At 38.6% G+C, this 27,718-nt stretch overlaps 2 protein-coding genes across 3 annotated transcripts in view; one reads left to right on the top strand and one right to left on the bottom strand.

Moving 5' to 3' along the window:
• Positions 1-542, bottom strand: part of LOC127798743 (phospholipase SGR2) — a 55,594-nt gene extending 55,052 nt beyond the window's left edge. The window contains exon 1 of one of the 2 annotated variants that reach the window (XM_052332316.1): positions 407-542. The gene's annotated coding sequence lies outside the window, so the exon portion shown is untranslated. The remainder of the gene's footprint in view (positions 1-406) is intronic. The other variant, XM_052332314.1, reaches the window with a different exon arrangement.
• A 109-nt stretch (positions 543-651) lies between these two features.
• Positions 652-27,571, top strand: LOC127800260 (tubulin-folding cofactor E). The gene is made up of 15 exons (XM_052334773.1): positions 652-1,054; positions 1,267-1,437; positions 4,649-4,695; positions 17,949-18,095; positions 19,059-19,133; positions 21,158-21,267; positions 21,347-21,486; positions 21,582-21,643; positions 24,106-24,213; positions 24,293-24,327; positions 25,617-25,682; positions 26,396-26,487; positions 26,574-26,650; positions 26,741-26,818; positions 27,226-27,571. Exons 1-15 carry the CDS (start codon positions 715-717, stop codon positions 27,322-27,324), a joined length of 1,647 nt encoding a protein of 548 aa, XP_052190733.1. The 5' UTR covers positions 652-714; the 3' UTR covers positions 27,325-27,571.
• The last annotated feature ends 147 nt before the right edge of the window (positions 27,572-27,718 follow it).

Raw genomic sequence — 27,718 nt, forward strand, 5'->3', positions numbered from 1 at the left:
TCAATGGTCGGAATTTTACGAAGAAAAAAATAATGAACAACAATGGGGAGAGTTTTGTTACGGAAAAGAGAATAATGAACAACAATGGAGAGAGTTTGACGAATAATGCAACAATGAACAACGGGAGCAGGTTGGGAGTTCCAGGAGCCTCGACCCAATTGGGTGGGGGCTCTGACCGAATTGGGTCGAGAGGCTCCAAGAACCCCTATTGCGGCGGTTTTGTCGCTGGTAGCGGCGGAACCGCCGCAATAGCCGCTCTGCGGCGGGTCGGAACAACCAGCGGCCGTGCTGGTAGACGGCCGACCCACCGCCCTCGGGGTGAACACCCTCCCTCCCCACCCAGTAATGGCCGCCCAACAATTTGCATGTGTAAAACAAATACGTAAAAAACAAAATACGAAATTACCTGTGATGCTGTCTTTTACAAGCGCCGCGGCAACTGGATTTGATGGAGTTTCTGATCAGAGAGTTTTTGGGTGAGTGGTAGGGGGTTTGAAGATAAATGGTTGCGTGGGTGTAAAAGATGATGAGGGCTATTTTGTAAAAAGAGTGGGCTGCAGTGAGTAAATTAGTGGCTGGATTGAGCAATCAAGAGAAATCCTATTTTGGTGGCTGTACTGAGCAAAAAAGTGGGCTGCAGATAAAATTTCCCCACGCCCACGCCCTCTCCGCCGAGTGTCGTTTTCGGGTTCGCATCTCTCTGCATCATCGACAATGCAAAGCTCTTCCGCGCATGGCGAGATATCGGATCCGGACAACTCGGAGCTCCCCGAGTTCAGGATCGGCCGGAGAGTTCACTCGGCCGGCGACTCCCGGCGTATCGGGACGGTGAAGTACGTGGGTCCTGTTCAAGGTTACTCCGGCAAGTGGGTCGGCGTCGATTGGGACAACGGCGACGGAAAACACGACGGCTCCCTCAATGGGGTTCGCTATTTCCAGGCCGCTTCCCATAAATCTGCTTCGTTCGTTCGTCCCCATAACTTGAGCACTGGGATTACCTTATTGCAGGCCCTGGAAATCAGATACCAGACTACTTCATCCAAAGAGGAAGAAGGTTAGACCCATCACTGGTTACACTCAACTTCTAACTATCGGAAAACTGGATACCATACCACCCCGAATTTGTTCTTGTTTTGTTTAATTCAGTGGTTTTTTTTTTTGGGGGGGGGTGGTAATGATCAATGTTCTTCTGATTGTTAACTCCCACGACTTATTAACGTCTTGCTGGACGTGAATTGACATGTATTGTCTGCGAAATAACTGCAGATGAAATGTATGTCCTCTCTGCAAGCAACAGACGGGTGCCTGTTGAACTTCTGGGCAAGAACAAAATTCTGGACAAGTTAAGTCGACCAGAAGAATTGACAAGTGCGTCGGTACCTTACTTGGGCGTTAGCTCTGCTGGTCCTCCATGCCAAATCAGTGCTACGGTGCCGAGTAAGTTACGTGCTCGTTATTCCCCATTAATCTTTCAAATCATTATGCCGTGCAACTCTGCTTTTTTGGCATTTATGAATGCCTTATGAAGTTTATTGTGTCTGTTTAGGCTTAGTTCCCCTCTCTCTCCATCAGTGTGTAGTGCGACGTAAAAACGTTATGGTGCAAAAGTTACCGAGGGGACGCCCAGATTAAGCAAAATACGATCACTATTGTCATCCAAGGCAAATTATCACCTCAGTATTATGTTTTTTTATTGTTGGAAGTAGAGTTTGGTCTTTCTTTGTGAAGGGTTCGCGTTCTCTTTGTGGTCCTGTGTTCATATAGTTGGCTTATCAAAATTTTATTTTTCATGTTAAGTTTTTACTTCTCCATTGACCATGTTAAAGTTGTAGCTAAAGCCAAATTTCATTAGGACTGTTGACTTTTATTAATAACTCTCATCCTTTCTGCTAAATAATGCATAGTATATTCTAATTTTTGTCACTCATATTTAAAGTTCGATTCCAGATTCCTTACTTGGTTCTGCGGTGATATGATAGTCAGTTTTACAGTTCTCAAGGCTCCTTCATTATAACTTTTTCTTGTCCATTCCAGAGCGCCAATATTTTGTTCTGGTGTGATTTTTCCTCTCAAGCACCTAAGTTACTAGAGTTTTAACCATGTCTTTGACAATAAATATTACAAGGGGGGAGTACATTTCTGGCCACCCAATCCAAACTAAATTTGTTTGAATTAGGAGAAAAGCAAGAGCAGTTAAAGATACAGCTTATGTTGTGGCAACTTGACAGTTACCTGGCCAACACAATTTCTTTTTTGTTGTTTATGCAAGATATTTCCGGACCTGCTATTCAATGAATGTCTTTTATCTAGTTGTATCCTGGATAAATAAAAAGAAGCGATATCCTTCAGTCTGTTTTAGGTCAACAAGTTGGGGTGGTTGAACAGATCCTGGGTGCCAAGTGCCAACAAGAATTCGTTTCACCGTAATTTCTGGTCTCATCCACTATATTCTTTTAGTATTTTTGTCAGGAACACAGTTACATAGGGGCAGACAATAAGGTGGAAGAGGAGAAATTTACACTTGGCGGTTTGCTGGGATAGTTTCACCTAAAAGGAGAGTAAGTAGGCAGTAATTCCTTGCTCGGTCAGTCTGGCCTTACCACAGATGGTGCAATGCCACACTATTGGAGTCATCAAACCATTGGGCAGAGTCATTAGCTTAGCAGCAAACCGCGGGTTGATTCCTCTGACTGGCTTTCTGTTCCTTGGTGACATGGTCATGAACAATGCTTCCCAACATCTCTCTTTCTTTGAGCAAAATCAAAATAGGGTTTTATTCATTAGTTTTTCTTTTCTCTGACAAGCAAACTAAGTCCATGATTTGGCTATCTTACATATAACTTACTTTCAATAATTTTTCAGAAAAATTAAATTTAGGAATTTTATTTAGGTTAATATGGTCAGGAATGATGATCCTGGTATTGGATGTCCGGAGTTATTCAATGTCAGCTAAGGTCATGAATAGTAGCATCATAATCATCTCATGTTGAATGCTTGGTGGAGCACCATCTCCATGAATGTTGCAAATTTCTTCTCTCAGTTAGCTAGATGCTAAGATGTCATGGATGGTTTGGGAAACTTGACATTGTTCTACTAGATGAATGTACATACTTTATAAGGTATGAAAAAGTACATTCTGTAAAAAAGAAGACTAAGTTCTATAAACGAATAATTATTACATTTTGGTATAAAATTCCTACAGAGATTATAGCATAAGAGGACAAGTTTGAATGTTGTGAAAACAAAATATATGAGAAAGGAGAAAAAATAAAATTAGGATTTTGAATTTAGATTAAATATTGATTCTAGAAAGCACAAGAAAATTCACCCCAGAAAAGAAATGAACCAGCCATTCTTGGAGTTTTCTAGAAGAAATCCCTAAAACAATTGCTAAAAAAATTAACAAAATGGTTTTGGGGCTCTAACTGGTTTAATTTGTCCAGTGGATTTCACAATGTGAATTGTTGATATTGATTGTGGAATTGTCTTCACACCAATTAGACAATATGAATGGTTTCATGCATGGTGTTTCAATAAGACCCTTGAGCCCTTTGACTGTGCAAACTGATTCTTTTGTCTCATGTTCTTAATTCTGATTGGGTTCTGACTGTTTATAAAAGATTAGTTTGTATTTAGAGATTGAGGATTTTTTTCTTTTTGGTTCATAGGAGTTGCATTGCAAATTCATCTTTTTGCCTTTGTTTAAGGGCGTGTCCTGACCACATGTATTGACCATGTGCATGTGTAGATGTTTGTACAAATTGATTTAAAAATTTGAATTAAGCTTTTCAACTCAAAATAAGTAAATTCTCAGTGCTACTCCTCCAGGAATCTGGGATGCCTCATGGGTTTTTGCATCTGCATTCTGTGCCTGCAAGAACTCTCTCTTTTTAGAGGAAGCAAGTGTCAAGACCCTAGGGTTAATACAGTAATTGCTGTAAACTTTCAGTTACATTTCTGTTATGCTAATTGAAGCTGTAAACTCTCAGTTATAATATGTAACTGAAAGAACTGTCATTAATAGTAGCTATATAAGTTACTCAAGACTGTTTTGGGAGAATGTTGAGTAATAGCAGATTGAATTCTTCACTCTCTTCAATTCTCTCCCTAATTTCTCTCTGTTTTCTTCCCCATCTTTCTCTCTTTCTCTCTGTTCTTTCTGATTTCTCTCTCTCTCTCGATTTCTTCCTAATTACTTAAGGAACTTGACAGCAAGGTTTTATTTTCCTGATTAAGATGATCAACATATTTAGTGGAGATCTGCTTCTGCTTTCAAAATTTTTGGATTGGAGAGGAATACATCCATCATGTGAAATAGTTACCCATAACATAAGCCATACTAAATGATTAAACAGTCAGAACACCTTAGTTAAACTGTTCCAATTTATATTATGCAGTACTCCTTTTGTTTAGTTATGAAAATTAAAGTAATATAAGAAAGAGGAAAGTAGGTTGGACCATAATACTACCCATTTTGCAGCGTCCCTTACAATGTCTCTTGTACCTCAACTCCTTCCCTGATCTTGATAGATCCAATCTTCTTGAATGCTTACATTTGAATGAGATGATCCTATATTGTCTTGCAGCTCTTGCTTGATGATTATTTCATATAATTGGATTGCTATAAATACTTAGCCTTTTATTGCAGATCTACAAGAGCTCGATTTGACTGGAAATCTGCTTTCAGAATGGGAAGTATGTCTTTTTCCAGCAACTATATGTACTCCAGATTATGACACTAGCAGATGCTGCATTTTCATGTGCTTTGCTGTTATACATATCTGTAGCAGTTAAAACACTTGTTTAACCTTTTGCTACACTTCATTCAGCTATGAACATTGCAGTTTGCTGATAGGCAGCCCATAAAATTCTGCTACCAAAGAAGTAAGAAACAGGGGCAGAATAGGGATTGAAAAAGGCCACTGGGTGCATGTGCTGGCAAGCAAATGGGGGCATGTGCAGGCAAATGAGGGGCATGTGCAAGCAAATGGGGGGCATGTGTATGCTGTAGAGAAACCCTAGGAATAGATCAGGGACATAACAAGAGAGAGAGAAAAACAATACCTCGAGCAGAACTTTTATTCAGAGAATCACAAAATGAAAGTTAACCTGTACAAAAGGACTGTGACCTACTTATATAGGCAGCTTGCTTAACGGAAAGAAGAATACTGCCTATACTAGAAACATCAATAATCAAAGCATAACAACAACTACAAACTACATCAATTAAACATAAACATAACAGTAACAACAAACTGTTATAACAGACTATTAAATGCTTCCACAGGCAAGCAGATTCCGTTGAGGAGGAGTGGGGGAGCTAACAACCTATAAATAGGGAAGCAAATAGATTAGAAGGTGTGTATTTTGGTGGGTGAATGTTGTGGGAGAGCTTGGACCTCTCGAATGTCAATTTTTCTTTGATTTTGTCAGTTTCCAGCATTGCAATTCCCTTCCATTCTCAGTAATACAAGCTATATTATCACCAGAAGCCCACCATTTGGTATCAGAGCAGAAATCAATCCCTATGGTAAACCTCACTGAGCGAGTAGGAGACTTGGTGGTACGGTTGGACGAATTGCACAGTGGCCTAGACTCACTGAAGTCGGAGATGCAGCAAATGCAAAGCTTGGAGGAGAATATGGCGATCATGATGGAGCAATTCAGCTTCATGAGATCGAAATGAGAAGAACAATAAAGGGAGAAGAAGTGCAAGGAAATATTGGAGCAACCCACGCTAGAATCCATTTTGAATTCTAGGATTTCCCATGGTGTTGAGAGCGACAAGAGAGAAAAAGGGGAAGTGGGCAATGAAAATTGGAGGGGGGAAGTCTGTCATAGAAGATTGGAGATGTCGATCTTCAGTGGAGACAACCCGGATGAGTGGCTGTTTGGGGCAAAAAGGTATTTCGAAGTGAATCAGTTGACGGAGTCGGAGAAAATTGAAACGGTAGCGCTGTGTTTCGAAGGAGGAGCCCTGGCTTGGTACCAATGGGAGCGACAAAGAAGGGGATTTCAGAGTTGGGAGGAGCTGAAGATCCCCCTACATTAACGATTTCGGTCTTCGCATGTGGGATCCATGGAGGAGAGGCTCTTGGCCCTCAAGCAGGACGGCTCCATGTGGGAATACTGCCTCCTTTTTGAGACTTTGGCGGCCCTGGTGGGCGAAATTTCAGAGACTATATTGGAGGGCCTCTTTGTTAACAGGTTGAAGCCATAAATTAAGGCAAAAGTTAGGGTGTTATAGCTATCAGGTCTAACGCAAATCATGGAGACAACCCAGTGAATTGAAGACAAGAATCACATACTCCAAACTTATGTAGGTCTTGGACCAAGCAAAGGTAAAAATGTCCCTAATCTAATCCACTCGTCAACCCGCATGCCATTCGTTCCAAACATGAAACCCATCACCAAGTCAACCATTCCTTAGTAACCGATGCTTCCGGCCATTATAGGAGCAACTGTTCCACCCTTCAAAAGTCTGAGCGAAGCCAAATTGAAGGCCAAGAGAGAAAAGGGGTTGTGCTTTAGGTGTGATGAGAAGTATTCCATTGGACATCGGTGCAAAAATAAGGAGCTACAGGTTATGGTGATTTATGAAGAAGAGAAGGAAGAGATGGGGGAAAAAGAGTAGGCCGAAGGAAGTCATGAATGGGAAGCTCCGGAGGCTAATAGAGAGGTGATCGAGTTGTTAATGAATTCGGTGGTGGGACTCACCCCACCTCAAACTATGAAGGTGCGGGGGCAAATTATTGGCCAAGAGGTAGTGGTTCTTACAGACAGCAGGGCAACCCATAATTTTGTGGTTGCTGAGTTGGTACAGAAATTGGGGTGGCCGAGGTCAGAAACTGCTAGTTATGGGGTGATTATGGGAACAAGGTTGGTTGTGCATGGTGCCAAAGTATGTAAAGGCGTGCTTCTTTCTCTTCAAAACCTAGATGTATTGAGGATTTTCTTCCATTGGAGTTGGGTAGCTTGGATGTCATCTTGGGGATGAAATGGTTAGCGACGCTAGGCAAGGTGCAAGTCAATTGGAAGTCCTTAACTATGAAATTCCTGGTGGGAGGGATGATGGTTACATTGCAAGGGGATCCCGGTTTAAGCAAAACCCTTGTAACCCTAAAGGCAACAATGAAAGCGTTCAAGGGCAACAGAGAGGGTGTGCTTCTTAAACTTGGGAGTTTGTCGGTAGAATTTGGGGAGCTAACAACCGCAGTATTGGGAGGAATACAACAGGTGCTATATGAATTTAATGGCATTTTTTATGAACCTAACAGGCTGCCTCTGAGAAGAGAACAAGACCATGCCACCAACTTGCAGCTGGGTTTAGCTCCGATAAGTGTAAGGCCTTATCGCTACCCCTATATATAGAAAAATGAAATTGAGAAATTATTGTAGGAAATGCTTGTTGCCGGAATTATTAGACCTAGTACAAGTCCTTTTTCCAACCCTGTATTGTTGGTCAAGAAGAAGAATGGGGGATGGAGATTTTGTGTAGACTACTGAGTCTTGAATAAGGTAACAATACCTGATAAATTTCCCATTCTAGTGATCGATGAATTGTTAGATGAGCTTCATGGGGCCACTATGTTTTCAAAGCTAGACTTTAAGGCCGGATACCATCAGATTTGAGTTAAGGAGGACGATGTGCTGAATACTGCATTTCTTACCCACGAGGGGCACTACGAGTTCTTGGTCATGCCCTTTGGGCTGACCAATGCCTTGGCAACCTTCCAGTCCCTAATGAATGAGATCTTCAAAGGTTAGTTGAGGTGATTCCCATTGGTTTTTTTTTTTAATTATATTTTGGTGTTTAGCCGTGACATGGAAGAACATGAGCAACATTTGTGATGGGTTTTAAGAGTGTTGGCTGAAAACCGACTACATGCAAACAGAAAGAAATGCCAATTTGCACAGCAAGAGGTGGAGTATCTTGGCCATGTCATATCACATAAGGGAGCAGGGGCGAAGCCAAGATACTTAAATAAGGGGGGCGAACAACAATGACAAAAAACGTAAAGCTTAAAGTTATACAACAATTGTCCATATTGATAAAAAAAATATTGTAATATGACATTAAAATATTATACCAAACATCATTATAGTATTTCTACATAAACTCAAACACATGTTTCTCAAAAAAATTCTTTAGTTTCAAAAGCAAAAATATTGTACTTACATTTAGGTCTTCAGCAAATCATAGATGCTCTTGCCGAGTCTTCATATTCTAAAGCCATTGCATGATTTTTTCATTGTCAATTGTATCAAATGTTTCATTCTCAATATAAGTAACCAAACAATCATTCATTCATTAATCACTAATTCGACTGCGCAAACAATTTTTAACGAGATTCATGGCTGAGAAAGCTCTTTCAACGGTTGCAATAGCAACAGGAAGAATTAAAGCTAGCTTCACAAGCATATACACCAATGGATATACAACATTCTTTTTCATTTGGACTAATTTCTTTGCAAGACCACCAATTCCATTAACTTCCAAAAATTCATTATCAGACCGCACATCAATTATATAAGTCTCCAACTGATTCTTAAGTGCCATAAGATCAACTTCAGAAAATTCTAATAAATAAAACTTAGCAAGACGAACCAACTTATCCTTGTCAAAAGTATGAAAAGAATTATTTGGATTCAAACATGCCACACAAAGAAGTAACTCAGTATTTGTCTCTGTGAAACAACTGTTGAGCTCATGAAGTTGTTTATCTATCACCCAATAAAAAAGTTCAACTCTATAATGATGCATATTAGTATGATGTTCAGCATTACGCCTTGAGCGCCTCGGAACAACATAAACATCATCCATAATCGGAATTACAATCTCATGTTTTTCACAAAAAGAGGAAAGCTCATCAAGTAACAATTCTCATCTATCATCCCTCATTGTTTGTAAACGTTGTTTGGATAATTTAACCAATGTTATGGCATTTACAATATCCTGATCTTTTCTTTGCAATGCTTGTGACAATTCACTTGTAATGCGCAAGACATTTTTCATCAAATGTAAATTGAATACAAATTCAAAAGATTGAATTAAACTCAATAAAGCACAAGCTTCACCTCTTTGCTCTGAACTTGTACCATCTTCTTCAACAATTTCCAGTACATCAATAACAGAGGAATATAAAACAATTAAATTCATCAATGTACCATAATGTGATCCCCACCATGTATCACCAGGTCTTTGGAGATTACTTTCTTGATTTAAACCACGTCCACTTTTAATTTCCCCATTACTCAATGCTTTAATGACTCTATTTGCTTGCTTTTCTCTTAAAATATCTCGACGCTTACATGAACCTCCAACAACATTCACAACATTACTAAGAGAATTGAAAAGAAGAGCAATTTGACTATGACTTTTTGCAACTACTACAAGAGCTAACTGAAGTTGATGAGCAAAAGAATAAATATAGAAATTAAATTAATTCTCTCTTAAAATAAGACTTTTAAGACCATTGAATTCTCCCTTCATGTTACTAGCTCCATCATAGCCTTGACCACGTAATTTTGGCAAACTCAACCCATACTTTGAGAACAATGATTGTATTGTTGTTTTAAGTGATAATGAAGTTGTGTCATTAACATGAACTATACCAAGAAATCGTTCAATGACACTTCCCTCTTTATTCACATAACGCAAAAGAACAACCATTTGTTCTTTGACTGCCACATCACGAGACTCATCAACTAAGATAGAAAAGAAATCATCTCCAAGATCATGAATTATTGCATTAGTAGTTTCAGTTGCTGTTGCATTCACAATTTCTTTTTGGATATCATAAGCTGTTACTTTAAGATTTTTTGGAGCATTATTCAACACAACATTGTGGATACTTTCATTGTGATCAACAAGAAATTTTAGAAGTTCCAAAAAATTACCTTGATTTAATGAACTTTCAGACTCATTGTGACCACGAAATGCCAATCCCTGACGCAAAATAAATCGAACACAGTCTACTGTTGCAGTCAAACGGATTCGATACTCCTTTCGAGCTTGTTCGGATTGTCTAGAATAAAGAGTTTCAATATGTTTCCTTTGATTCATTAAAGCTTGACATTTGCTCCAAGCATGATTGTGAGCACCCGTGGGGCCTCCTACATGCTTTTGAAGTCTATCTTTTTTCTTCCAATTTTTGAATTCCTCTGAAACAAAAGATTCACTTCAAATGCATTGCTTGCTAACATACTCTCTCATAAGATAGCAACACAAACAAAATGCAACATCTTTTTTAATGCTATACTCTAACCAATTGCTGAACTCATCAAACCATTCTGGCTGAAAATGACGCATTTCATTTCCTTGTTCTTTTTGTGGAAAGTGGTGCCCTCGTGGTTGACATGGACCTCTCAATAAATAGGCTCGTCAAATTTCATCTCTCTCATTAGGATGATAATCAGAAATACTCTTTCATAATCCTGGATCTGCTTTAAGATTGTCTAAATCAACATGCTTTTACTTAGAATGTTCTCGATCCTCCCTTGCTTCAGAAATTGAATTTTGCTCTGGCCTTATTCTTTTTATGAGAAATTTTTTCATATCTAAATAAAAAATAAATTATTATAATTCATGTAAAGAAATGCTAAACCCAAATCACATATATATACATATATGATATATATGAATTTGTATTGAAAAAGTAAAAATAATTGCTGAAAATTCTAAAAGACTTACCTGCTTATAGATTGGGGCCACTTTCATGATGAAAATACGATCAGATCCAAGATCAGGCAGTTATATTTTGTAAAATCAATGATTTATAGATGTATTGGTGAGAGAATAAAAAGAAAAAAGATTAGGAACATGGTTTGTCCTTTCAGATTTTGGCCGAAGGATGAAGGAGACAGTGGGTGGGGTAGGAGAGAGTTTAATGGGAATGTGGGAGTCTAGGAAAGCTTTAAATTTTAATTGGCTGGAAGGGACGGATGGACGGCTTTCCAGATTCTCGTACGGGAGGGAGGGGAGGGGGGGCAAAATAAATATTTTTAATTATATATATATATTTTAAAATAAATATAATATATATTTTGAATTTTATTTGAGCTTGGGGGGCACCCCCCCCCCCCCTCCCCCACGTTAAATCGTCCCTGTAAGGGGGTGGCTACCGACCAATCCAAGGTTAAGGCAATGCTCGATTGGCAAAGTCCTGTATCAATAAAGGAATTACGAGGGTTTTTGGGGCTTTCGGGGTATTATAGAAGATTTGTGAAAGATTATGGGAAGTTGGCTTGGCCTCTTATAGAAAAACTACGTAAGAACAGTTTCGGTTGGGATGAATTAGCCAAAAAGGCTTTCCAGAAATTGAAGGAGACTATATCTTTACCGGTGCTTGCATTACCCGATTTCGCTAAGTCCTTTGTGGCGGAAACGGATGCTTCCGGATCAGCTTTGGGGGTTGTAATAATGTGTCACAACCCTAGGGTTAGTTAAGGTTGTGATAGGAATTGGGGGGAAGAAATCAGAATTGTAGGAGGGGGAAAATCAGCAGAAAGAGGGAGAGATATTGAGGGAAAAGAGGGAGAACTTGAGGGAGATTGGAGAGAGAGACTTAGAGAGAAAATAGAGATTTCATATCAATTTCAGCATACCATCCCCTCCATTTACATCAGCCTTATATAGGCATATTTGTCCCCTAACAGCCTTGCACATGCAATCATGTGCATCTAACTAATTGCTAGAATATCCCTAACAAACTATTCTACCCTATTACAATAATACCCTTTTATTACTCATAGGGTCATGACAATTTCCCCCTCCATAAGAGAGTTCTTGTCCCCAAGAACTTGCCGCAAGTAGCCATTGCTCTTCATCCAATTCCAACCTTCTCTATGCGGATAATCCTCTTTTCTTTCTCTCTACTTCTAGGTCTCTTCTTCTTCATTCTTAGGTTTTCAAGATCAATTCCAAGTATGAATTGACCCAGAATTTCAATAGGGAAAACTTCATTACTATCCAAAACAAGTAAAAAGGGCAGATCTTCAGCCATTGTTGCTGTTACTCTATCCCCATTCAACCCACAGCCATGTTTTGCTGCAGAAATATCAACAGCAGCCTCAAAATGCAGCAATGGAGGTTTGTATTCTTTCCTTGAATACTCATACCAAGGCTGTTTGTGAGCATTAACATTAGGAGCTGTTGCAACTTCACTTCCAGCCAACGATTGCTCAATAATTGACACCTGGCCAAGTGTTTCAGCACTAGTAAGAGTGCTTGAGAGGTTGTCAATTGATTGAGTGTCATCCTCCAATCCCTTTTCCTCACTTTTTTCTTCCTCATCCTCTTCCCCTTCTTCCTTAAAGTTGGACTGCTCTTGTTGTAGAATCCCTAAAACATCACCATCGAGAGCTTCTTTTCCAAAGGAATCGGTGTGTTCCTTTAATTCTCCTTTTGCCCACACACCTTGTATCGAACCCCCGCAAAGTCTGCTATTGCTGCCAGCATTGTCATTATCATCACCTTTCTTGTCCATTCCACCTAGGCCAATATACTTCTTCCACTCTGTATTGGAGGTAGGCAGTGAATTTGCTTCTCGCCTCCTAAATTTCTCCTTCGGCTGCTCCATTTTAAGGAATTCATCTTTGTTAAAACTTCCGTGATAATTATCAAAGTATTCCACCGGAAAGTTGTAATGATACTTCTTAATTAGTATCATTGCAAACTCTTGCAACTTCTCGCGGAACATTCGACCTAATTCCTTGCACTCTTCTTGTATTACACTTCTTGTTTCCTTATCAACTTGGCTAATCCCGTTCTTTTTTTCCTTGTTGCTGCCCACTAAAATTGCAGCCTTCTTTGGCTGCCATTGAGACTCCATTCCAGCTGAAAAGGAAGCTTTCTTCTGTTGCAATTGAAGGCTCATCTGCTCCATGTATGCACTGCCTCCCCTAGCTTCACGAGTAGGACACCCTACTGAAAATGCAGCACTGTTCCGCTGCAATTGAGGCTGCTCTCTTACATGAAAATTAACCATTGAACATGCAGCATCATTCAACTGCAATTGAGACCCCATTTCAACTGAAAATGAAGAATTTTTCTGCTGCAATTGAGGCTCCCAGGGTCTCCTACATGCACTGCGCCCCTTAGCTTACTAGCAGCCTAGGATTTGATTGAAATTACCACCTGAAATTACTGCTTCGTTAATAAAGTCGGACCACAAAAGAGCGCTGGAATTCACAGCCCAGAATCACCCATCCAAATTCGCCTTCCACAATCCACTCTCAGTTGCTCCAAACTTTGCTGGAATCAGATACCAAAATTGCTGGGCTTCTTAGTCAAGATCCAAGACCTATTCCACCACCTTCAGAACCATCAAGAACTGGGCAGAGGACTTGCCTAACCTACTTCACCTCCCAACAACAAACAAGAATTTTCAAACTTCTGTCGAGCCGGCTTTGATAACCCTCGAAGCCAATTGGACAGTGCCACTATGGGTTCTCTATCGCTGAATCGCTCCTGGGAGCGGCCGAGAATCATCGACTCTAAATCTTCAACCAAGATTGCTTAATCTTGGACAATTGCGATCCCTTTGGGTCTGCCTGCATCGCCTTGGACTTGGTCCACTTCACGCCTGTCACTTCTGGCCAGCTTCGTCCTCAATTCCGTCCCAAAATTGTCGGAAATTTGTTTGGATGTTAAACGCAACTAACACCCAAGAGTGCTGGAATTCAATTGTAACCAAAAAACCCCTCGTCTCAGCTATCAGCAGCGAAACAACCTCTGGGTATTGCTGCTATCTATTTCGACAGTCGAAATTCCAGCTTTGAAGCTACCACCTGCTTCCCTCTCAATATTCGAACAGGAGGGCCCAGATTCAAGGCGACAATCGCCTCACCTTAGTCGCCCAGGGAAGTCGCCAACCCAATCACCGTCCCCTACTGGCCGTGACTCCTATTTCCATGTCTGACTCAATCTCTATCACCTACCAATTTCGAGTCCGACAGTGCCTTCCTTGAGTGATTGTGCTGCAACCAGCGAAATTCTACAAAATCGAGAATCGATGGCTGCAGTTTCTTCAAAATTCTCCTGCAAACAGCTCTGAGGATGGGAAGGCCTTGCTCGTCTGGGAATTCCAGTAAACTGCAACTCCCCTAGGAGTCGCCGTATCGCGCCTACTCCAGCTGCCCAATTGCGCCTCCAAAATATGAGCCCAACCGTTAAGAATTTGTCGGAGTCACAATCGGATCTATCTGGCCAAGTCGCCTACCAATTCTGAATCGTTCGGCCTGTTCGTTTGCGATTTCTAACCAATGCTCACTGAATTCACAACTGAGGGACACTGTCGGCTTAGCCTTCAAGACTCGATCGAGAATTGCTTGCTCACTCGTATCTGCCGGAATCGCCGAATTCTGCAACTCATCCACTTCTGCTAAGAGTCGCTTGAATTCGCTTTTAATGACCGTCTTGCTCCTCTTCAAATCTGGCTTGCTTACTTCAAATCTGATCGGACACTATTGATTTTCCAAAACCACAGCCAAGGAATGATTGCTCTGATACCAATTTGTCACAACCCTAGGGTTAGTTAAGGTTGTGATAGGAATTGGGGGGAAGAAATCAGAATTGTAGGAGGGAGAAAATCAGCAGAAAGAGGGAGAGATATTGAGAGAAAAGGGGGAGAACTTGAGGGAGATTGGAGAGAGAGACTTAGAGAGAAAATAGAGATTTCAGCATACCATCCCCTCCATTTACATCAGCCTTATATAGGCATATTTGTCCCCTAACAGCCTTGCACATGCAGCCATGTGCATCTAACTAATTGCTAGAATATCCCTAACAAACTATTCTACCATATTACAATAATACCCTTTTATTACTCATAGGGTCATGACATAATGCAAGAGCATTGCCCCATTGCCTTTTACAGTCACACCCTCAACCCTAGTGGCCACAACAAGCCTGTGTATGAACGCGAGCTGATGGCGATAGTGTTCACTATCCAGAAATGGAGGCACTATTTGTTGGGCCGAGAGTTTATAATGTGCACAAATTAGAAGAGCTTAAATTTTTTTATGGAACAGAGGTTGGTGAGTCTAGAACATCAGAAATGGCTGCTGAAGTTGATGGGCTACCAATTTGAAATACAATATCGACCGGGGTTAGAGAACAAGACAACGGATGCCTTTTCTAGGGTCAACCACTCAGCTACCCCTTTGGCTGTGACAATTCCTAGAGTGATTCAGCTAGAACAACTAGCTAAGGAAGTTGCGGCAGACTTGGGATTGTAGAAAATAGTACAAGAAATCCGACGTGATCCCTCGGCCAAACCCAACTATCAGTGGGTCAACAACCAACTCCTGTTCAAGGGCAGATTATATTTACTTTAAGGATCCACTTTAATCCCTATATTGCTCCAAGAAGGACACAACGGGAGCTCGGGTGGACATTCGAGGTTCCTAAAGACATACAAGAGAATAGCAGCCAATGTGTATTGGATCGGAATGAAGAGGGATATTCACTACTACGTTAGTTAATGTGCCATTTGTCAGCAGCATAAATATCAATCTTGTTGCTAGGGGGCCTTTTGCAGCCACTTCCAATTCCAAATCAGGTGTGGGAAGATGTGGCTATGGATTTTATTGAAGTGCCTTGGTCCGGTAATATGGATATGATATTGGTCGTTGTGGACAGATTGAGCAAGTATGGCCACTTCATAGGACTCAAGCACCCCTTTAATGTCAGCAGTGTGGCTGCACTTTTCATGAAGGAAGTGATACGCCTACATGGGGTGCCCCGGTCCATCGTGTCCAACAAGGACAAGGTCTTCATGAGTCACTTTTGAAAAGAGTTATTCCGCCTCCAAGGCACTAAGCTGTACCGAAGTACAGCTTACCACCCTCGATTGGACGGGCAATCGAAGGTACTTAATTGAACGCTGGAAACATACCTACGATGTTTTGCATTTATAAAACCAAAGGCTTAGTTCAGTTGGTTGCCCTTGGCGGAGTTATGGTATAATATGTCTTACCATACGATGTCTAAGATCACTCCATTTCAGGTGGTTTATGAGCGTGAATCCCTAGTGTTATTGAGATTCAAAAGGGGTTTTACCCCGGTATCAACTGTGGAGCAGCAACTAGTAGAAAGGGACCAGGTGCTGGAAGAACTAAAGGTTGAATTGCTGCAGGCACAGGCTCAGATGGAGAAGGGGGCTGATTTGAAATGAAGGGATGTTCAATTTGACCTTGGTGGCCTAGTCTACTTGAAAATCCGGCCTTATTGCTGTAGGTCGCTGGCTTCCCGTCCTAATGAAAAGTTGGCACCATGGTTTTACGGTCCATTTGCTATTGAGAAGAAGATTGGACAAGTCGCTTACAAGCTTACCCTACTTGTGACTTGCAACAACATTCATCCAATCTTTCATGTGTCCCAATTGTGCAAGGCCAACAGGGCATTGCAAGCACTCAAACTCAATGAGGAACTAGAGATGCTAGTAGAACCAAAGGTAGTAACCTACGAGGTCTGGATGTACTCATACAATGAGAAGGGGCTGCCACCTTTGGAAGCCACTTGGGAACCCTACAACATGCTCCAGCAGCAGTTCCCTACTTTTCACCTTGAGAACAAAGTGAGTTCCGTGGGGGGAAGTATTGATAGGCAGCCCATAAAATTCTGCTACCAAAGACATAAGAAACAAGGGCAGAATAGGGATTGAAAAAGGCCATTGGGTGCATGTGCAAGCCACAAGTGCATGTGCAGGCAAGCAAATGGGGGCATGTGCAGGCAAATGAGGGGCATGTGCAGGCAAGTGAGGGACATGTGCAGGCAAGCAGATTCCATTGAGGAGGAGTGGGGGAGCTAACAACCTATAAATAGGGAAGCAAATAGATTAGAAGGTGTGTATTTTGTTGGGTGAATGTTGTGGGAGAGTTTGGACCTCTCGAATGTCCATTTTTCTTCGATTTTGTCAATTTCCAGCATTGCAATTCCCTTCCATTCTCAGTAATACAAGCTATATTATCACCAGAAGCCTACCATTTACCTTGTCAAATTTGGATCCTAATAAATAAATGAATGAATGAAGTTCTATTAAGAAATGCTTGCATAAACTTTTATTCTTTGGATCTTAACTTGACAGTGATGTATTCTTTCTATATTATTCATGATAGAATCAGAAGATGCATAAACTTTCTACTGGAGAAATATTATTTCTTAATAGATTTACCACTTTGAGGCAGGTTCATGGAATGAAAGTAATTTGTAGAGAGAGTAAAAAAAACTAGGTGGGTAACACTTAGTCATGGCATGAGATGACTAGAGAGCTAGAATTCATATAGGCGACCGCACCTAATAGATTTAAGGGTTGTGAGGATGAGATTGATAGCTGGTTGTTTTTGTTTCATCTGCAACAACTTATTACCTTGGAATTATTTTGTGTGTGTGTGTGTGAGCGTGTGTATCTCTCTCTCTCTCACACACACGTGCACACACATGCCCGAGATATAATGACCTTATCAAAGATATGATGGTGGATAGAGATGATTGGAGAGAGAGAATTCATGGCACTAAGCCCACCTAGTGGATATAAGTTTCTGATGACGATGGTGATGAAATTTATAGCCGGTTGTTTTGATTTTATTTGCAACAACTTATTATCTTGGAATTGTTTATGTTGTTATTCTCTCTCTCTCTCTCTCTCTCTCTCACACACACACACACACACACACACATTAAGCCATATCATTGTTGCAATTTGACTTTCAAAGACCTTAATCTACTCTTCTTCTGAGTTATTAAATTGTTGTTGTCTTGACTTTTGATAAATTTTGATTATCTTGATTATCATGCTCTAGTCAAGTGTTTTTGTTTGAGATGGAATGTTTCTTTTTTCTTTTTGGCTAGGAAATGGCTGTTTGAGGCTTATTAGTGAGTAATAACTATACTTAGTGAAAAAAGAGTATTAACTTTCTCTTCTTTTGGTTTGCTTTTGCTGCAGGAAGTTGGAGCCATATGTGAGGCCCTACCACCTCTTGCAACTCTCAATCTAACCAACAATTTCTTGGTCCATGATGTGGTTGGCCTACCTCAACTAAAGAATGTGCGGATTTTAGTTCTAAACAATACATGCATAAATTGGATGCAGGTAAGGCACAATATTTTTATCTATAAGCTTATACGGGTCAACCTAGGCCATTATATTGTCAGATAAAGGGTAACCTAATGCACAGGACTCCTTCTATCACAGGGTCTGGTAAGACTGATGTATGTAAGAGTTACTCCACAAAGTTGCCATGTCAAGTTTCTAAGTATTTTGTCCCACGTGTTAGCCCCTTGAGTTTGACACCAGATGTTGCTAAACTACTATGTTACACTAATTTATGCATGCCTTGGTCTCAAGTCAATATACTTGGGGTCAATCTCCAAAAGCCCTATGCATCTTGAATTCCTCTTTCTCTGTCAAAATGGTTATTCACCAGATTGTGTCCATTTCCACCCATGTTTCATTTATTTGCATGAGTATGTTTCTTTCATGAGCTTTTGTTCCTTACCAAAGGCATTGTAACTCCATGAAGTTAGCCTAGATAGAGAGTTGAGAGTTGTCAATGTTCCGTGTCTCATTCTCCCTCCCCATAGAGACAATAATAGGTGATCACATAGATATGCAAGCTGCTCCACAACCTGAAAATGGGGAGCATGCTCAACCACTATTGCAGTTGCGATGTGATAGCCTTTGGGCCACCACACCAATAGTGGGTTTTACCTTCAAGTTACTGGGCCAAGCGGAGGAATTCATTTGGCTGTTTGATCTCGCTTGAGCTGGTTGCGTATGCCCTCACCAGCCTATAAATAGAAAACGTCCTCCTTTATCAAGATATTACTTGCATGCATGATAACTGCCTTCTGTTATGGTTCTCTTAACTGAATCCCATTACTTTGATTACTTGTCTCTCCCTGGCCCATCTCCACTGGTCTTCATCATTTTATTGCCTACCAATATTTCTTAGAGGGCTCCACAACCAACCATACTCTCAAGCATCTAAATTCTCTTCTTTTGCGTCATTTTATTTAGATTGACATTATAACCAGTATCTAGTTTATTTGACAGATTGAAACACTTAAACATTCACTACCGGTCATTGAAGAGCTACATCTGATGGGAAATAAATTGGAGGCAATAACGGTATACAATCCCTACTTTGTGTGTGTTTATTGGCTCCATATCTTCAGATGATGATTAACATGATAACTTTTCTTTTTTCTTTTTGATAAATAATGTGATTACTGTTGAACTCTTTGAGCTATATAGAAGAACTTTGACTTTCTTTTCCGGGAAATGATGACAATATTTAGCAAAAGAGCTATATATCATTTCTGTAGTGAAGCAGAGAAAAGCTATAACTTGAATGGCTATGGCAATCTCCTTATTTAACTTATGATATTTGATAAACTTGAAAATTGAGTACTGAGAAATTTTGTAACCAAAAATTTAAACCTGAACTTTCTGAAAATGGAGATGATGATGATACGTTAGATATAGAGCAGAAAGTTAAATCACTATTCTGAGGATATGTAACATTTATTGATTAGGTAAATTGCATTTGTTACCAACACATATGCCTCCTTTCTGATCACCATATTTGCTTTCAAGAAGCTGTTTTTGCTGGTGGCCAAGACATATACTCATGAATGAGTCCGGCTTTGGATGCTATGGAGGAACAAACTAAATAAAGTTAATGACAAATATAATGGAGGAACAAGGGAGTAGTGTAGGGGAATTGCAAAGAAAATCTGACCCATAATTACTGCAATCGTTGAATGTTTCTAAATATCGATTAAAAGGTTGGTGCTAAATAGCGTGTCCAGCTGTGGGAAGAGAGAAAGATCTTTGCTTATAATTTAACTAGCAAGAGAAGTTTGAATGCTTTTTTGAGGACATGACCAGTACCTATGTGCACCAATTAGATGCTGTTTCCAATAGTTATGGGTGTTTGAGTTGAATACACCAGCAAGAATAGTCCAGAAGCTCCAATTAGGGTTAAAGTTACAGTAGACAATTATAAAGCTGCTTAATATTGGTCAGAAACTCACATTAGCTTGTTTGGCATGAATTGTAAGAGTTCATGTTTCATAAAGGTTTTAGCATAACTCCTTGGAGGCTAGGAGTACAACTTATGTTACAGACTTGAGAGCCATGTCTTGGGTGCAAGCGGTTTCATATCTCCTTTACTCCATTTACTACAATTGGAAAGCATTTAAATTTAGTAGTAATAAAACATGCATTACAGTGTATAAAACATAAACAAAAAGAAGATTATCATGCAATACATCATTACAATTTATAAAGGTCAATAAATATTTCCAAGAAAAAGACAAAAAGGGAAGTCCCAACTTTTAACTTCCAAATAAAACTTAGCTTCAACCAAGTCATGACAGTTGGATATGCCTGGTGGAGATTTTGATGCATACGTTTAGTATGTTCATATGTCATCACCATTGGATATGGTAAGATATCATTTGGTGTGCTTGATACGTATTTTGGCACATGTTTGTTAAGAATGTGTGTTTGATGTGTCAAACATGGATAGAATGGGTAAGATGGGTACAGGTTTGAGGACATGTCTTCCATGTGCTTGTGTTACATCTGTTATCATTTTTTTTTTTTTTATAACAGGCATGAATTGAAGTGAAAGGCACCAAGGGGCATGTCTCCATTTATAGAAGAAATAAAAAGATTAAAAAGGTCCTGTAGACAGTAGATCTCAAGCTTATACCCCTATCTGTAATATAAAATTAAGTCAATGATGGATCCATGCCACCAACAAGAATAGAAAAGAAAGGTACACTCTTAACCATCAAATGTGGAAAATTTACCCCCTCAATTGGCCTTTTTGTATGTTGCCCCCATTCACGTACCTCAAAGCCAAAGATACAAAAAGTTGTATGCTGGTGTTTTTATTTTCATTATTTTGAAGAGTGAACGAACAAGGTGGTTGAACAGTATTCAGTTATCAAAGCCATCAATCTTATAATTTTGCTATTAGGATTAGATTTGCACGAACTACTCATGTTTCTGGGATATCCGTTAGTTTTTTGTATTTGTTATTTCATATTATTGAAGAACTGCAGTGGGTACAATATAACACCATATGGATTGTTTATTCCAATTTATTATTTATTTAGCAGTTTATATGTCTTCTCTTCCAGCCTTCATCTTCTGTCACTGTTCAAGGATTTGATTCTCTACGTCTTCTGAATTTGGATGGTAATTGTATAACTGATTGGAATGAAATCTTGAAGCTTTCTCAACTAAGAAGGTATCTAAAAGGTTAGCCATTTTTACATTAAATTTCTTGAAAGATTTAGTAGTCACTGTCAATTATTTCTTGTGTGCAGTTTGGAGCAACTTTATTTGAACAAGAACAGTTTAAAGAGCATATGGTACCCTGATTCTGATAAAGTACATGAGCAAATCAATCATTGTGAATCAGTTGATAACTGTAGGCCTTTTCAAAATTTACATTGCCTTCTTCTCGGTAAATAACTTAAAAATTCCTTTTGTGAATACAGTAGGTAATGAGTTCCTTGTTTATTGTCTTTATAACTGGCTGTTTCTTATCATGCCCACCAGGGGGTAATAACATTGAGGATGTGGCTTCTGTTGATTCACTAAATTATTTCCCGAGCTTGACGGTAAGGTTTTGTAACATGAGCATTTCAGTTTATTCTGAAATTTTTCAATTATTCAGTTTGATAGATGTATAGTTTGCAACAGTGTGATATGAAGCATGGTCTTTGAAAAGTATAAGTTTCCGGTAGATTGTGTCATGGTGCTTCCCGTTCTGTGTACCTGGCCAAAAGTTTTATTCTTTCTAGCCAACTACTCCAAGTTATTGTATGTTGCTTACCAGAAAATTTTAGGGTCTTTTTGATAGAGCTTTTGTCTTCAGAATTTTGGAAATGAAAATAGAAAATGGTGTTTGATTGTCTTTTTATTTTAGAAAAATTTTAAAGTTTGTAGAAATTTTTAGAAAAAGCAACACTTAAGATGGTATTTTTGTTTTCTTCATTTCTTTTCCTTTTAGTTGATCCTTGAACTTCTTGCTTCTTCTTCCCTTATTCCCTTGGCATTCTTCTTCCTTTCCCAATTTTTGAATGTAAGATCATGCTTCAGTTTGATACTTCCAACTGTAGCATTCTTCAAGAAGTATGCATGTTTATATATGTTTATGATGGTAACCAACTGTGTGATTGCTGTTCGAACTGTCTACTTCTTCCTGTCTTACTCTTTTGAGAATCCACTAAAAGCTATATATACTCATCATGGTATCAGACCATGTAAACCTGATTCAAACTGTCTATTCCTCCTTTCTTACTCCTCCTACTTGAAAATCCTGTAAAGAACTATATATATGCATGCATATAACAATCTTTATCATTTTAGGAAAAATGGCTGTGTCTCCGACAACAACTTGTTTTTCTTTTATGCCTGCCCATATCTTGATCATCTATTCTGGGTTGGCAGCTAGTATAAGGTAGCTTTTGCTTTTGCATATCGTTAAAAAAGTAATATTAAAGAGCAAATCAACTGAGTTATACCCCTTTATGTTCCTTTTCTTTTTCATTTCATTTTTTTTGATCCAGGAGAGGGGGGAGGGGAGAGTATTGCTAAACGTTATTGCTTGAAACTTAAAAGGATTGAAAGTTTCTAGGAATCCATAAATCCTGTAACAATTGAGCAGGTGAGCTCTGCAATAAAAGGCTCTTTGACATTAACTCTTGAAAGCCTTTTGTGCACCGACTCTAAGATCTATCTTCTTTGTCTGGTCTTATTATCGGTGCAGCTTGTCATCCTTCTTGTTTTCACTTATCTACCATCTCACAGTTGACATTTTCTACTGTTTATGTGCTATTTGTTTAGTTTTTGTGCATGCCTACCCTGTAAGGTATGTGATCCTTAGCTACTGTCTGATTCATTATGTTTTTCTGTCCTCCAGCTCCTTAAATTTTCTCCTGTTCAGGGTGAACTGGACCAAAAATATAGTAGGCTATCAGCTACTATTTTTATGGGGTTTGTATTACACTCATTGCCATTTGTAGATTCTTAATTTTCCTCTAGTATTATAAGTGCTATAACCTCAAGGTCATATGTGAAGATTCAACACTATTTTAAGAGTAACATGCATCATGCATTAGCTTAAATGTGTCAGAAAGGTCTGTGTCTTTTTTTCTGTTTCTTGAAGTCAGGCATGCATTAGACTTTTGTGTATTAGCATGACACTATCCGTGTATTACATATTGGCATAATTTGCAAAATTTGAAAAATAAGAATAAGTAAAGACTGCAATCAAAGAAAACATGGACATAGACATAAATGCTACCTGATTGGTAAGAATGCTTCCTCTTGTCCCAATTGTTATGGGAACTATATCTTTCTTCCAGAGTTAGACTATGCAAGTTGACCTTTGCATTTTGAGGAAGATGAAAACAGGGAGATTTTTACAACCAACTGACATTCTTATCAAGATCTGAAAATGCATTAGAGATGTAGGCGTGTCTTGGCTATCAAAACTATTTAACAAAGTTATAATGACAAGGAGAATGTGGAACAAATGGAGGAGCATCTTTTTTCGTATAGATGAAAATGAGGGAGACGGTCATTTTGGACAAATAATTGGGTTTTGTGCATCGCACTGTGAAGAAGTTATACTAATGACAGATAATGAGTTGAGACTTGAAAGAGGAATATTGACTAAATGGTTTGGTTTATGCATGGGAGGTCAACAATGAAAGTATACCATTTATTGAGTATGTTACAGAATCAGTTTATTAATTGGATGATCTGTAATGACTGAAGGTTGAGCTGTCTGCATGAGTGCAGCAACTGATATGTCAACATCTCCAATAGGTTGATTCATTGGTTAGCTCCTAATACGTAGTATTAACATATGAAGGAATATTCAGAGAGGAGGTCTTTTCACTATGTCAGCAATCTATAAGCCAATTACACAAGGATCATTTATTTAGGGACAAAGTCTTGCTACTGATGAACTTGCATGGCTGTTATATCTCAATCATCAGGTCAATTTTGAGCTGCCCTTTTATTTAATTGGTATCAGGTTCTATACTGATTCTTTTTTCCTTGTTTTAAGCAGGATGTAAGACTTTATGGAAATCCAATCACTGATCCTGGCAAAGGTGGTATCCCAAGATTTGTTTTAATTGCTTGTTTAGCAAAAGTTGTAATGTTGAATGGGAGTGAGGTAAATGCTACAAGTGTGCAAATATTTGTTGCCTGCTGAGGTTGTCAAATCTGATGCCTTTTGTCTTTCAAAAATTCAGGTCAATCCTCGAGAGAGGAAGGACTCTGAGATTCGGTATGTTTCTCTTCCCAAGCATATAACAAAAACCAATGTAGACACAAGAGATAGATACAGTATGATGTGGACAATCTGACTTGGAAAAACTAGGAGGCCAAATATGGATATATATTCATTTATGTGCATGAATTGAAGTACGGACTAGTTCTTTGTTTTTTACATCATCAGAAATTTATATATTATCATGTCCAGGCAGTAAGAAATCATTTTTTCCTTGGTGCAGAAAAACAAGTATGAACAACAAGTCTTAATACAAAACTCTTTTTCAAAATCAAATTGGACATTTTGGGTTTTGAAGTGTATAAAATTAAAAAATCTAAAGCATGAGTGGGTATTACATGTTTGATGATTTTTTATTTCATGATTGGGTCCCAACTTATTTTCTTCAAACTTGCAAATATTTGACAACCATTTGAGATGTGCTTGGTTCAAACAGATAAAAAGCAACAACCATTTGTACGTGTTTGGCACTTGATGAGGTGGCATCTCACGTTTGTATGTGTTTTGATTCACTAATTGCTTTTCTTGGTTCTTTTTCGGCCAAACTATCCCTCTTGTTTTGATTCATTAACATTACAACATTTATGTAAAGTCTTGTAGCAAGCTCTTTTAGTTTTGATTTTCTGCTGCTTCTTCATTCCACCACCAATATTTGTTTTGATCTGTAACTTTTACCTTTGACTCTCCTAGAACCATTTTTGTCATATTTCAAATCATAGTGGTCATTTCCTTCCACATTTGGTTAGTCTCTCTTTCTACAATCTAATATCTCTTGTGTCACACTTTTTCCTCTAGAAAAGTTTTTTTTTTCACCTTTTAAACCCACCATCTGATTCTTGGGCTTTGTTTTGTATCATTTTTTCTCCTCCATTTTTTGATATGGACATCAATGACAAAATGCCCATGTTTAGTGTTCAAACATTCTCCCATTCAACTTTATGATCCTTACAACATAAACAGTCCTCTTGCCTCATGAGAAAATAGTCTATTTAGGTAGTTGATATGCCATTTTTATATGTGATTTAAGTGCTCATCCCTTTTTTTATACTTAGTGTTGGCTAAGATGAGCTCATATGCAAAAATAAAAGGCACCATCAAATTTAAATTCTATTAAATGAATATAAAGTCCTCAAACTTATGATCTCCATCACACACACGAAAAGAGAGTTGACATAACCAAGAAATAAACTGTAGCATAATGTACAGAAGAAACTATGTACACCCACTATAAATAAGAAGATTTATTAATATGTTGCATGGTGCTTGATGTAGAACCTATCTTGCAGGTTTGTTCGCTTAGTTATGTCAAAGTTGCATGACCATACTCAAGAGATTTTACAGCTTTATCCCAGGTAATTTTTATATAGGTAGTGTTTTGCCTGTTCTAGCTAAAATACTTGCCTAAATTTACAGTAGTTATCATCTAGCAAAATATATATAATAGTTATCTAAAAGGGCTGGAAATTTTATTTTTTGTTTTATTCTAAGCTTGCTAAGATTTGACCTATGGTTAAGGTGGATTATTTTTTATTTTATTGATGAGGATAAGAACTGACTGATTCAGCAAGTACTTTTGACATCTATGGTACTGCATTTATTTATACTTTCTCCTCTGCTTATTTATTCAAAATTTTGCAAACATTTAACTTGACTAAGTTTGGGATATGCTAGAAGAAAAAAAAAATCAAAATTTATAGAAAACCCATTATTAGTTTATATTTTTTTAGTTTGATTTAAATGCTTGGAGAAGAAAATCAAAGTTTAATAGACAATCCATTTAGTTCGCGTTTCTTTCAGTTTGTTAATCTTGTAGCTTTTACCGAAGGAAATGAAAGAAAGGGTAGAGGTTACTTCCTTTGTTTAGTGATCATGAGAATGGTACTGTCTTGTAGAATGCAGATGCGTAAGAAAAGATAAAACCAACCATTTTTGGGGTATAGTTTATTGATTATCATTCAGCATGGTTGGAAGTTGATCTGATATTCCGTTTGAAATGAAAGAAACAATCTTAATAAAAGTATGGGTTGGTTAGTTAATTTCAATGAACTAGTACTTACAATTGCAGGTTTCTTGAGCTTAAAAAGTTTCACGGGATTGAGGATGAAAGGCCATCCATTGGAGGTCCAGGCTTTCAGAAAATGGCTTCAGGACTTATTTGTATGAATCTAATCTTTTTGAGATTTGCTTCTGTATTGTCAGATGGTTGAAAATTTTCTGTGGATTTTTAAGTCTTCTCTTTGCAGCAATCACCCTGAAATGTGTGGGAGCATCATTTGGTGAAAAGCCCCCAATGACAAAAAAGCTTCCTGCAACCACCACGGTGACTTATCTTTTACCCAATTCTTAGATGTTAGATAACCGGGTATTTATTATAAAGCTAAGAGCAAGTATTACATTTATTTTGTTTTAGGTTGGCAAGCTAAAGATTTTGTGCGAGACTTTCTTCAAGCTAAAATCCGTAAAGCCAAAATTGTTTCTTCAAGAAGAGGTCTGTATATTATGCCACTCAGCAAATTTCTCACATAATTTCATGCCTCATTTTTTGACGAACGAGTTTCTTGTTTTATATGAAATTAGATGGCATGAGCTCGGTTTGCAAGATTTATGCTCTTAAATAATCGGTCTTCACTTATTTTTAATCAATGTGACAGTTCTATAAGAAAAGAACATTGCAATGAACTTTCTAGAATGGTTGAATGTTCACTTAGCCAAAAAAATAAGGGAAAAAAGGAAAAGAGCTTTCCAGAATGGTTTATTGGGTCAGTGTAAAGAATTTAGCTTGGGGAAGAATTAGTTGCCAGACTGGATAATCCTTTTGGCTGATAACTAAGTGTTATTTACAATTGCAAGATTCCGCATTACCAACATATAATTAAGTTTTCTCTGCACTTGCAGGGTTCTCCATTACCAACATTGCTTGATGATGATATGGCATCCTTGATTGAGCTCGGAGTAGGCAATGAATCAACCATTCATGTAGATGAAGAAAGTTGATGAAAATCCAAAATTTGTTGTTGCGTACCTTAAAAATGCGGCGTGAGGTTTACTGCTGTCTTATCGTTTGTTTTCCAGGATTTTACCATCCATCCCTCAGATTTTCCTAGAGCTTCAAATCACTTCATATTGGTAGTTTCAGAGAGAGGGAGAGAAATTGCCTATTTGGTGTGTTACGATATCTTTTATAAAATTTCAGCAAAACGGTTCGCAAGCCTTTGCATTGAGCAGGCAGGCTTTAATTTTACTGGGAGTTTCGTTTCGTCCCAGTTTGAGCGACATTCTTAATTTCTTGTATGGCGTAGGCAGCAAAGTAACGTGGCCATTCACGCTAAATATATTTAAGACAATTACTCTTAAAATTTTGTGTTCAATGATTCAAAAGATGCCTTGA

This window comes from Diospyros lotus, chromosome 4, assembly GCF_014633365.1.
Source record: "Diospyros lotus cultivar Yz01 chromosome 4, ASM1463336v1, whole genome shotgun sequence".
In the NCBI taxonomy this organism is placed as follows: Eukaryota; Viridiplantae; Streptophyta; class Magnoliopsida; order Ericales; family Ebenaceae; genus Diospyros; species Diospyros lotus.